Source organism: Coenobita brevimanus, chromosome 68, assembly GCF_032717465.1.
Source record: "Coenobita brevimanus isolate Jiangsu-jjx chromosome 68, ASM3271746v2, whole genome shotgun sequence".
Lineage (NCBI taxonomy): Eukaryota > Metazoa > Arthropoda > Malacostraca > Decapoda > Coenobitidae > Coenobita > Coenobita brevimanus.
This window is the reverse complement of record NC_137021.1, coordinates 290001-302418: the sequence shown is the minus strand read 5'-3', so window position 1 is coordinate 302418 and position 12418 is coordinate 290001. Positions and strand designations below refer to the sequence as shown.

At 43.5% G+C, this 12418-nt stretch overlaps 1 protein-coding gene across 1 annotated transcript in view; it reads right to left on the bottom strand.

Annotated features, from left to right (window-relative positions):
* Positions 1 to 765: 765 nt before the first annotated feature.
* Positions 766 to 12418, bottom strand: part of LOC145405747 (lysosomal proton-coupled steroid conjugate and bile acid symporter SLC46A3-like) — a 32235-nt gene continuing 20582 nt past the window's right edge. Inside the window, exons 4-9 of the mRNA XM_080276979.1 lie at positions 4834 to 4977; positions 4009 to 4092; positions 2928 to 3084; positions 2285 to 2390; positions 2192 to 2226; positions 766 to 2033 (exon numbers count right to left, since the gene is read on the bottom strand). Of these exons, the coding sequence (XP_080133105.1) occupies positions 1637 to 2033; positions 2192 to 2226; positions 2285 to 2390; positions 2928 to 3084; positions 4009 to 4092; positions 4834 to 4977 (923 nt within the window). The 3' untranslated portion in view covers positions 766 to 1636. The remainder of the gene's footprint in view (positions 2034 to 2191; positions 2227 to 2284; positions 2391 to 2927; positions 3085 to 4008; positions 4093 to 4833; positions 4978 to 12418) is intronic.

The window sequence follows — 12418 nt, the reverse complement described above, 5'->3', positions numbered from 1 at the left end:
TTCAGGCAGGAAAAAATGACGTATACTTCCTTTTTCTCTCAAGGTGCTATTAAGTTACGACGCCAGGTATTCGACTTATGAACACTTCTCTTAGTGACGAAACATTGGCATCTTAAATGACGGTGTTAAAATCTGAACTGTATGTGAATTTCTTCTTGTTACGAAACCCAGCTGTAATGACACCATATTTCGTTCAGACGGAAGTGGTTTCATACACACATACAGGGTGTCAGAAAAGTTTCTGTGCTGAAGACACAGGGGTGTCTGCAATTCTGAGGTGTGACTGGGAGATGTGCATTTGTGAGACATGGCGGTGTACAGTATGAACTGTGTGTGTGTGTGTGTGTGTGTGTGTGTGTGTGTGTGTGTGTGTGTGTGTGTGTGTGTGTGTGTGTGTGTGAAAGTGTTGAGATGTGCAGTCGAAGGCTGTGAAATGTGGTAGACTGAACCAAAACAATGTCTTCTATTACACAGTAACCCTTCTAATCCCTGTGGAATCAAGAACAGTTCACATTAGTCTAATTTTGTTGAAGTCTAATTGCTTCCATTATTCCCCTGACATGACTCTGGCCATGTATCTTACTTTATAAGCTGCTTCAACCCGATGGCGTATTTTTTGATTGACACTCGCCACCACCAGACGATTCTGTTAATGTTAGGAAGGATCTGCAAAACTGAAGAGGTGAATGAAACCTGTATCTAACACTCTTCTATTCGAAAAGTATATTTTGAGCTAAAAAAAAAAAAAAAAACCGTCTGGAGATAGCAAGAGTAAAATGAAAATGACGTTCTCGGGTTGAAAGGGTTAAGACTATTTACAGAATAACGGAAAATACCCTCCATCACTAATTTCCGAAAGCACTTGGCTGGATCTAACCAGCCTAACTTCACTTGACCCGGACTGCTGACCTCTACCTTGTACAGTTCTGGACAATAATTCCTTTACTTTTTTCAGGATTCGAATCGATCACGTGAGATTCCGATTCTTTCGTGTATTTTAAAAAATTCAGCAATATCTTGTTAGAATTAAATATCTTTTACACACATGAGGTTATGAACTGATAAAACAAGATTCCGATTCTTGTGCTTCTTGTTGCATAGTTCGGTTAGATCTTACTTGGGTTTGACGTCATTTGAATATGTGGGGATTTGAACCGATTTTGTGAAATTCAAGTTCTTTTGTTTGTTGCTGGTTGCTTTAATAAGATCTCATTAGTTTTGACGTCCTTTCCATACGTGGAGTTTAAGAAGACTTAAGTGAGAGTCAAGCCCATTGTCACTGCTAATTGTTTTATGAGATCTCACTAGGTTTCTGATACAGTAAAGGAGCTACTGACCACCTCTGTGCAGCACCTGCTTTGTGAGTACACTGGGCTGGTACTGGTAGGTTATAGCGGTACTAAAACGCACAGCTACACAGTAAGAAATAACCAATGAATCCTCAAAAATCGTCTCTGTCGATTATCTCATTTGTTGTATGGTAAGGTCCCCAAAAGTTTCTGAATAATTCTCACACATTACAAAAACTATCGTCTCTGTCGATAATCTTATTCATTATAAGTTACGGCAATGACGGTTTCTGAAGAGTACGTGTGGCACAAAAACACCAAGTCATGAACAAAACAAATGGATAAACTCAAGGATTGGAAGGGGAAAAATTGTCTCCCTTTTGCTCCTCCACAAGACCACTCGCGCTAAGAACCATAGTCTCCGGCACATTATTTTGAATGGTTTGAACATTTTCTTCCGTATTCGTAAACGCTGCATTGTCAATTCCTCCTTCCTCTCCGGTTTTCTCTTTCTCTTGACTGGAAGGTCGCTCGATGGAATATTTTTGAGGGTAAGTTAGCTCCTCCTGAATCCGCTCTTTTTCCGAATGGGCGATTTCGCTGATGATGAAAATGTCGTTGGATTTCTTGGCCTGAACTGGATCCTTCGTCCTCCGCTTCTTAGTTATGGGTGTACCTAAGTGGAAGTTGATGCCAGAGAGGACAAGAGTTGAACGTTGGGCATCTGCGTTGGACAATCCTACACTTGCAATCGTGGCTGCTGATGGAGATTGCATGGTATTGTTGCTTTCAGTTGAATTTATTGGAGGTGACTGAAGGCTTGCGACTGAGACTGCTGAAGGTGACTGGAGGCTGTCAATGCTTGCAGTTGAAGCCGTTGATGTAGAGTGATGATTGTTAGCACTCTCGATTTTTGCTGTGGATGCTGATTGGCTCTTCCTGAGGGTCTCGCTGCCGTCAGCGTCCAGGTGCATTGGTGGGCTGAATATTAGAGCGTCTTGGGTAAAAATGAAGGACTTGGGTTTGACGGAATTTCCACCCTTTTCCACAAGCAGGTCCTCCACACTGTAACTCCGAGACGTGGTGAAGCAGATGATGAAACTGGAGGGGAAAAAGTGCACATTATAAGAACGCTGATGAAACTGGTGGAGAAAAACACAATTTATGAAAACTGGTGAGGCTGAAAAAGGAAAACAGTTATCAGAAGAACTTTGATGAAGCTCTTCGGAAACACACACACACACACACACACACACACACACACACACACACACACACACACACACACACACACACACACACACACACACACACACACACACACACACACACACACACACACACACACACACACACACACACACACACACATTACAAGAACTACGGTGAAACTGGAGGAGAAAAACACAAATTTTAAGAACTGTGGTGAAACTGACAAAGAACACAAATCAGGGATGAAACTGAAAGAAAAAAAAAAAGAGAGTAAGAGAAGTACTATGTAACTGAGAGAATAATATACCGTCTACTGTGAAGAACTGTGATGAAACTGTGATGAAGAACAAATTACTGTACAACCAGCGATGAGAAGACAGCTCAGTATAAAAGTAATGAAGAAACATGTCGGTGAAAGTTACTCACATGAAAATAAAGGTCATGAGAAGATTAGCAGATGCACCGAAGAAGAATTGAGCGCCGGGGAAGACGTGGACACTGGCGTGGTAGATGGCGGTGTAGAGGGAGAAGCTAACCATGGGCATCACCCCGTCTAGAGCACCCAGCACTGCAGAGACTTTGCCTGTGGGAGGGAGACGCGATTTCACAGAGACTGGGAGTCATATTTTTATCTGGCTGCCTGTAAGCTTCTCTCTCTCGTTCTCTCTCTCTCTCTCTCTCTCTCTCTCCCGATGTTCTCGTCATTGTTCTCTAGTAGGTATTCCGTTCTTCGACTGAGAGAGAGAGAGAAAGGGCCAGCAAGTTAGCCAGTATTTATCTCGCTACAAACCCTTCAAGTTTTTGCGAATTCGACGCGAACACAAGAACTTAGAACAATGCATGTACCCCGCGTGTGTTCAAGGTCAAATACTCATTCTTGTTCTTCGCAGCTTTGAACCCTGCCTTTGAACTCTGCAATTTTGAACACACCTGGCTCAACCTTGGGACAGTACGGGATGTGTCAATGACCATAACTTCGTACCCTGGATTGGGATAAGAAGCTTTTATGTTTTGATCTTTGTTTTGCTGTCTTTCTGCCTCTTCATCTCTCTTTGTCGTCTCGTCTTTCCATCTCTCTTTTCCTGGATTTGAAATAGGGTAAGAAAAATAATTGGACAGATTTATGACTCTCTCTCTCTCTCTCTCTCTCTCTCTCTCTCTCTCTCTCTCTCTCTCTCTCTCGTCAGACCGGATCACTAAGAGGAAATTATACTCATGATTTAGCTTGGCACATGACCGCCATATTGCAACTCCCTCAGCACACGTGGGGCGGAGTCACACGGCGCCTGAGTACCCTGGCCATCCGGTTAGCGACTCATAATCTAAAGTAGCTCCCAAATTCATACTTAACTAGCGGGTACGTTGGGAAATCGATAGGGTAAACACACACACACACACACACACACACACACACACACACACACACACACACACACACACACACACACACACACACACACACACACACACACACACACTCTCTCTCTCTCTCTCTCTCGTTACTCACCCAGCTCATCGCCTGTGACAAACTTGGACAGGATGGAACGAATGGCGATGACACAGGAGTTGACGAGGAGGGCGGCTGTCGGGGCTGAGGAGGGGGGGTGGGGGAAAGAGAATTAGTCTAGATGATACAGAGATGCATCCTGATTTATATTTCCCGTTATTTTTATTGTTATTTTTATTATTATCATCATTATAATCGAGCATCACTATTCTTGATATCAGGATTATCAGTGTTGTCGGTACCATAAAGTTATTATCAGCTTCATTTGTATTACTTAAAATCCTACAAAAATCTACGCAAAGAATAGCACAAGAAATTCTCTAGATTATTAAAATAAAATCTCAAGCTATACTAAAATTCTTTAAAAAATGTCATTATATTCCCATTTATTCTCCAAAATCTTCAAAATATCCAAAACAGTGTTAAAAAATATCGAACGGTGCCACCGAGTCTCCCAAAACTCGTGGCGTCTCTAAATTGTTACCTATCCAGACGAGAAGCATCACCTTTCTGGGCACTGAGCCGTAGAAGGTATATTAAAACTCATCTTAAATCACATGAAATGTTTCCAAATGTCCACGATCCCTCAGAATGTTCAAAATCTTCTCAAACTATTTAAGAAGCAGTCTCAAAAATTGTTTGAAAAACTCAAACTCCCCAAAACTCATCACATTTATAAACTCTTCAGAAAATTTGTTAAATGTTCCCAGAATCTCCACAGTCCCTCAGAAATGCCTAAAATCTTCAAAAAATTTAAATAGTTATTAAATATTGTACAAAATTCTCTCATATTCCCCAAAATTCACGGCATTTCCAAATTCTTACCTATCCAGACGAGGAACTCCGCCTCTTTGGACACCAGGCCGTAGAAAGTGTAGTCTGCCACGGATGAGAGGGCCCCCAGCATGGCCAGGTAGTTGTCCGACATACCCAGGATGCGGGAAAGTAGGGGCACAGCCACGAGGGAACCTGTAAGGGACGTAGAAGGAAGTGGAGGTGAGTTTGGGTAGGCGTGGAGATGTGTGGTAGGTTGCTAGAGGAAAGGTGGAGGTAAGAGTGGGTAGTGTGGAGAGGTGTGGTAAGATGTTGAGGGAAAAGGCAGAGGTAAGTGTAAGTAGGATTGGGGAAGTGTGGTAGAATGTGGAGAGGAAAGACGGACGTAAGTGTGGGTAGAGATGAAGCTGTGTGGTAGGAGAGGATGTAGAGAAAATGTATACGAGTATGTAAGCTTGGGTAGGTGTGGAGAGTTACTGTAAGATGTAGGGAGGAGATATATTAGCACAAAGGTAAGAGAGAATTAAGGAAAAAGGAGGTACCATACAGGAGCAAAGGTAGGGAGGAACAACAGTAGGAAACAAGAAGCAACGGGAGGCAAGAGGAGTGAGAGGTAGGAGCAGAAGGAAGGAAGGAAAGAAAAGCTGGAAGAAGAGAAGTGGACAAGAGGGCTCTTTGCATGGCCAGGTAGTTATCTGATATTCCCAGCCCGCCAGGGGGGAAACCTTGGAGGAGATATAGAAGGAAGTGAATGTAAATGTGGAGATGTAGAAAGCATACATGAGTGTGGTAACAAGATGGAGGAGGGGGGTGAGAGCTAAGAGCAAGGGTAGGTTAATAGTAATTACCACCCCAGTGCCATCTGAATGTAAACCCAGTGGATTGCTTAAGTTGACCCTCTCTTACTGTCCAGCATACTCCTTCCTGGGGGATAGGGAAGTTATTGAGGGAGGTTTGTTATACCCAAACAGTGGAGCTACCTGGTTATATTTGTGACACCACATGAAGGCGTCCAAATCCAGCACTGCAAAGTAGTAGCCATATGAGATAGATCCAAGGGGTAGGGAAGAGAATGGAGAAACAGGAGAGGAAGAGGCAGAAGGGATGAGGCAGGTGGGAAGCACAAAAGAAGACATTGATTAAGAGAGGCAGTGGTTAGACAGGATGAAGACAGCTGGTAGGCATAAAGCAGATTTTAAGATGAGGAGGCAGGGGGCAGGTAAAAGTTCCAAGGATGATAGGTATTAGGGTGAGGCAAAAAAAATATATATATATCAGTATTGCAAGGGTATGCAGGATGGTCTCCACACAGCCGCAGTAGATTGACATACTTTTATGCAAATGGCCAAGATGGTTAATGAACATAAAAGAACATAGGATCCTAGAATTTGTGTGCCGGGTTTGACATATGACGCACTTAAACAGTTTAAAAGGCCTTTATTTAAAAAAAAGAAGAATGTGTCGGGTTATTTGCCCAAAGAATAACTGTATAAAGTTCAAAGCGAATTGGTGAGTAAATAAAGGAATGACATCAAATAAAAAGTGTTTGCAAGAAAGAAACTGAGGGAATACAGTAGATCTACAGATTCTGCATCGTAGTGCGGAAACCTAATGAAGGTAATGATAAGGGGAGGCAGGAGGCAGTGGATAGGCAGGAGGTAGGCAGGACCAAGGAGAGTGGCAGGCAAAAAAGGAAACATTGATAAGAAGAGACATGCTGTAGTGGTTAGGCAGTAGACAGGCAGAGGGTAGGCAGGACCATGGAAGATGGTAGGCACAAAGCGAAACATTAACATAAACAGACATGGGGTAGTGGTTAGGCAGGAGGCAAGCAGGACAAAGGGAGGTGGCAGGCACAAAGAGAGAAAATAACAACAAGAGCAATGAGGTAGTGGTTAGGCTGGAGGAAGGCAGTGGATAGGCAGGGAGTAGGCAGATTGAAGGGGGTGATAGGCAAAAAGGGGGAATTACCAAGAAGAGACGTGGGGTAGTGGTTAGGAAGGAATTGGCAGAACTCAGAACAGAAAGGTACATGGATAGGCAGGGTACATAACTCGGTTCGTTCACAGTCGTTCATGGTCTCTGTGTTCCTAAATATTTTACAGTACCCTGCATTCTCTCTCTCTCTCTCTCTCTCTCTCTCTCTCTCATTACTGCGAATTTTACTTTGGGTTTTATCGCATCTCCTCTAATAGAGTATGTGCGGTTTACCGAGCACATTAACAAGTTTTCGTGTGCGTGTGTGTGTGTGTGTGTGTGTGTGTGTGTGTGTGTGTGTGAGAGAGAGAGAGAGAGAGAGAGAGAAGATACTAGAAATCGTGATAGTGAGTGTAAACTCTCTCTCGCCACTCTAAAGGTCACGTGCCCATTGAAACACACACTCAGATTCCTACACACACGATAAACCCAAAAGAGAAAGAGAGTTTAGAGACAGGTGTTCTCAGGTTGCGAATTCCGGTTGGATGGTTGGGGTGGAATGTTGTAAAAGTGAGGTCGTGTGTGTGTGTGTGTGTGTGTGTGTGTGTGTGTGTCTGAGAGAGAGAGAGTGAGAGAGAGAGAGAGAGAGAATGCGTACAGATAAAAAGTTATTGACAGACTGATAGACGATTATATATATATATATATATATATATATATATATATATATATATATATGAAAGTTCACCTCCACTTTGGACATCCGACATATAAGCCGTACAGGAAACAGTGAGGAGTAACATTGATAATGCCTGGTTCCATCGACATTTTGTATGATGTTTGAATATCCGATTGCCATTCGGTGGTAGCTATATAATGTTTATAATATCCACTAAATATCCTGACATCCACAGAGAGAGAGAGTGGCTGCCAGACTTAGCTCCTTCCCCATGTTGGGAAAGTACTAGTCGGGAACAGGCATTTGTAGCAAGATTACACATGCATATAAACTCCTATCTTATCCTAGGTTTATGATATATGCTTGAGGTTACACACACACACACACACACACACACACACACACACACACACACACACACACACACACACACACACACACACACACACACACACACACACACACACACACACACACACACACACACACACACACATTCTGTATTGTGTGTTTCGGGTACTAGTAAATATCCTTAGGAAAAACTGTCCCTTCTGAGAAACAAAAGACCAAACTGGTATTGCTTTTTATTATTGACAGTTGCATATGAGCTCAAGTCCCCCCCCTCTCTCTCTCTCTCTCTCCTCCTCCTCCTCCTCCTCCTCCAGAAGGGCACCCGTGTGAGTTTCCCTTCACCATCCCCCCCTCAGGGCAGCAAAAAGTTGTACATGGGGAAGGGGAAGAAGCAGGTCGAGTCTGGTATTGGGTCAGTTCATCTCACCCCACTTCACTTCATCTCATCTCACCTCATCTCACTTCAGCTCGTCTCACATCACTATACCGTGGTAGTTCCTTTCCCAACCTCACCTCATCTCACCTCACCATACCTAACTAGTTCCTTTCTTACCTCACCGCACTTAATCTCATCTAGTGTATTCCTTTCCTCACTTTACTTCGCTTTGCCATAGTTCACCTCACCTCACCTTAGGTTAATTTCACATTGCAACCATTGCGAATGCTGATGACGAATACGTGTAAGTCTTGAGGGCATAAGTGTTTGTTAGTGATTATAGTGTGTTTAGCCTGACGAAGATCTCTAACCCCATTCAGCTCAGTTGATGGCCAAGTGTAGTCACATTTGTGGGTCGATTTGACTAGTAACCAAGGAGACTCTTTCTTACCTCATAGCTAAGGCTTATCTAATTTCATCCAAACACAACTTATGTTCACGTTCATATGAGCCTGGGATCACAACAACTACTCTTTCAGCTCTTCTTAATTTCCTCCTCGTACTCCGCCTTTCCCCGTTCCTCTCAGATCCTTTCCATAAAGGGCCAAGACGCATCACGTGTGCCCCTTGGACCGTCTCGCATTTTAACATGTCTGGGTATGCGTGGCTGGATTATTCCATCATGTTATTCGATAATGATGTAACAGATTGACGGGTTTTCTTTCTCCTCGCGATGAAAGGATGTAAGATGTAATACGAGTATTACATCCTGAGTTTCTCCTTACGCCGCGTTTAGCGAGGGGCAGAGGTGTGAGGACCGGACAGGTACGCAAAAACTGGGTTCCCAGTTCTCTAGTCCACTCCACGCAACGCCCTACCTCTTCCTCCCTCCCAGTCCACCTCAGTGAATCCATACCTTAAAGCATACACGCTTCGGGTGCTGGAAAGGGGCTCCTTCAAGTGGTGGCACCGATATATCCTGGTTGTACAAATGTCCCTTAACGCCCTCACCAAATCTCGAAAGGGGATGGTGAACCGCAGAATGGCAGCCTCTGCCTGCAGTCTACCGGGTTTACGTCCAGATGATCCAGGGGCCACAGGAACAGTAACTGAATATATACCCCACAGGATCTAAACCTCACTTAGTCCACACTTCATACTCACACAGCTCAATCTTCACGTCACCCAATCGATACCTCACACCTCAGCCAGTCCCAATTCTCCGATTACATTCTATGCATGATGACTAAAAATCACTGGCTGGGAGAGTAACACCTCCCTTCTCTGCTGGTACCCCCAAATAATAAGGATCCTCCTCCGACACGCGTAGAAACTTACGCCTACATACAAATAAATTTTCACCAGAGTGCTTAACAATCTCAGGTACAATGACTCACTTTCAGCTTAGTGGTAGCTGGAATAGGCTACTAGAGCTGTCCCGGCCATGAAAGAGTTAAATTATTCCACCAAGTCAAGCGCTTTTCATCCTTCAGCCAGTCCACCCACTCCATTCTGCCTAGCAACACCTCCCCGGGCACCACACCGCCACCCTGTCCGCCCTAACCCCACCCTGCATAAATGCCTCCACCCCACCCTAATTCTTCCACTACTTCACCTTGGTCCTGCCTCAACCCTGTCTTACTCCATCCTAGTTCTGTCTTAAGCCTCCTCCACCTTCCCCCAAGTCTTTCCCCACAATCCCAGTATCCCACACTTAAGTCTCACCGTTGCTTCATCTCCGTCCCACCCAATTCTGCCTCCACAAAATTACAGCTCCACTTCCTCTGCAATCTTGCCTCATCCTTGTTCCATTAAACCTTCTCGTTTGGTTATGTTCTCATCCTGTCTCAGTCCTCTTCCACTCATCTAGTACGTTATACCTAACTCTCATATCAGTTCTGCCTCCAACTCGCCTGGTTCTTCCTTCACCCGGTTTAAACCTTGTTATGCTTCATCCCTGTTTCAGTTGTCTCTATCCCAGTTCTGGTTCCACGCTACTCCAGGTATATCTTGCAAATCTAATACAGTACATCTAAGCTCTACCCCAGTAGTATTGTACCTCCATCCTGTCCAAGTCCTACCTCCACTATAGCTGTACCTTCACTCCTCCCAGCCCTGTTTCCACTCCAGCTCTTCCCCAGTAACATATACCCGCTCGAAGTACTTAGTTTTCAAGATCCCATTTCTGCTTCCACCCCAGTTCAACCCCAGTACCACCCCCTCCACTCCCAGTACGCAGTGTTTAAGATCCCAGTCCTGCCTCCACCTTAGTTCCACCCCAGTACCACTCCCTTCACTCCCAGTACGCAGTGTTCAAGCCCCACCACACTCATTGCTCCACATCCGGCTCAGCTCAGTCCTTGACCCGACTCACGACCGAGTTGGCGGTTGTGCAAACCACACCTGTCTACACCACCAAATTCCCAGCATAAGTTACCCTCGCATAACTTAATCTAACACACCATGACAAAACCTAACATAATTTAACAATTTAACTCAATCCAGTCTAACCAAACCTAACCATACCCAAGCTTCTGCACCAAACCTACCCGAATTAAACTAATCTAATTTATTTAGTCTGTCCTAGCTTACTATACCCTAACCAATTCTTATCCAGTCTTACCTAACCAAGGCAAGTCCAAGCATGGCTGTACCAACCCTTCCTACCCTAACTTACCAAAACATAATTTAATCTGGCCTAACCCAAGCTAATCTTGTCGAATCTAACGTATCCTAACCCATCTACTCATCGCTAGTCATACATAGTTCATTGGAGATCAGTTCTGAGAATCCTTCTTAAATCGGTTCTAACAATCTTATAACAAATTCCTCTCAGACTCACAGCCATATTTAACGGTGTGTGTTAGGGTCATATTCGAGATTGCATAGGGGACTTCGGAGCATCTTTCCCTTAGCGGTTTATTTTGCATAGTGCCTTAACAATCTCACTTCTAATATCTCTGTCTCGCACGCTGCTGTGAGATTCTCTTCAGTATGCTTCCCCTTCTCCCCTCTCTTCATTTTTTCTCGTCTCTCGTTCGTCTTGTGTTTTGTAGACCTTAAGCATCATTTGAGATATCCTTTGGGGGAATAAAATTGTCTAGGGATTGTAAAAATAATATAATATTTACCTCATTGTCTTGAAATGGTTACGCTGAATCCTAGTGTCTCCCGTCACCAACAAAGACAATGGAAAAATAAATTGTTTTGGTGATTAGAACCGGCCCCTAATAAACTTGAAAAACAAAAATGAATCAGTTAGCGCAGAGCAATGACCGTGCAACAGGTTACTGCCCCTTGTGTAGTGTTTTATTGAAGGGTGGTGAGGAGGGGGTGAAAAACTTGAATTATTTGAGACCGGGTTTGAAAAAGCGGAATGGCTGGGTGGAGTGCGAGTCTTTGTGTGTGTGTGTGTGTGTGTGTGTGTGTGTGTGTGTGTGTGTGTGTGTGTGTGTGTGTGTGTGAAAGGGAGAGGGGGGGGGTCAGCCAGTGAAAGGTTACCAGCTGGCGGTGAAATATGAAGAACATAAAGAAGTTAAAGTGAGCACGCCGTGGAGCGAGAGTGAAGGAAAGGCTCAGTTTAACTCTTTCTTTTTTAAACTTTTCATTATTCATTTTTATTAATTTAGTTGTTAACATGTATTTTATTCCTGTTGCCTCCAGTCGTGTTCATCCCGTCACCATTAACTCTTACCTGAGAGCCCCACTTGTTTTCCTTGTCTAATCTCGTCCTTAATCCAGTTTGTTTGGGTTACTAAGGTTAAAAGATCACGACGCATGCTTATAAACTCTCCTAAGCTGAAGCTGTCTCTTGGATTGCCTGTGTATACCTCTTCTTGGAGCTGCCGAACACACAGCAATATACACAAACTTTCCTAAGCCCCCAAACACTTCACGGCATCTATGAACATTCGAAAGGTTATAGCCTGTTCAAGAATTTTTATGTATATGTCTACGTTCATATACCTGCCAGACACCACACAGTATATATACAAATTATCATAGGCTTTATGTTTTGTATTTAATTGCTTGTATTTACGTTTTTCTTCATTTATACAGCTATTCAACACGTCATTTTTAAATCAGTGAATATTTTAGTGACGAAAATCGAAAAAGAAAACTTTCTGGTGGTGCTTAGCTGGTGTGGATTTATTTATCTTGTGAATTTATTAGGATTCTTTATAAACATGAACAAAGGTCTTCTGTATTTTATGTGTTATTTTTATAATTGTTGATAAAGAGGACTTGATACCCTTGGTGCACAAGTGGTGAAAGTTTTGAGAGAGAGAGAGAGAGAGAGAGAGAGAGAGTGT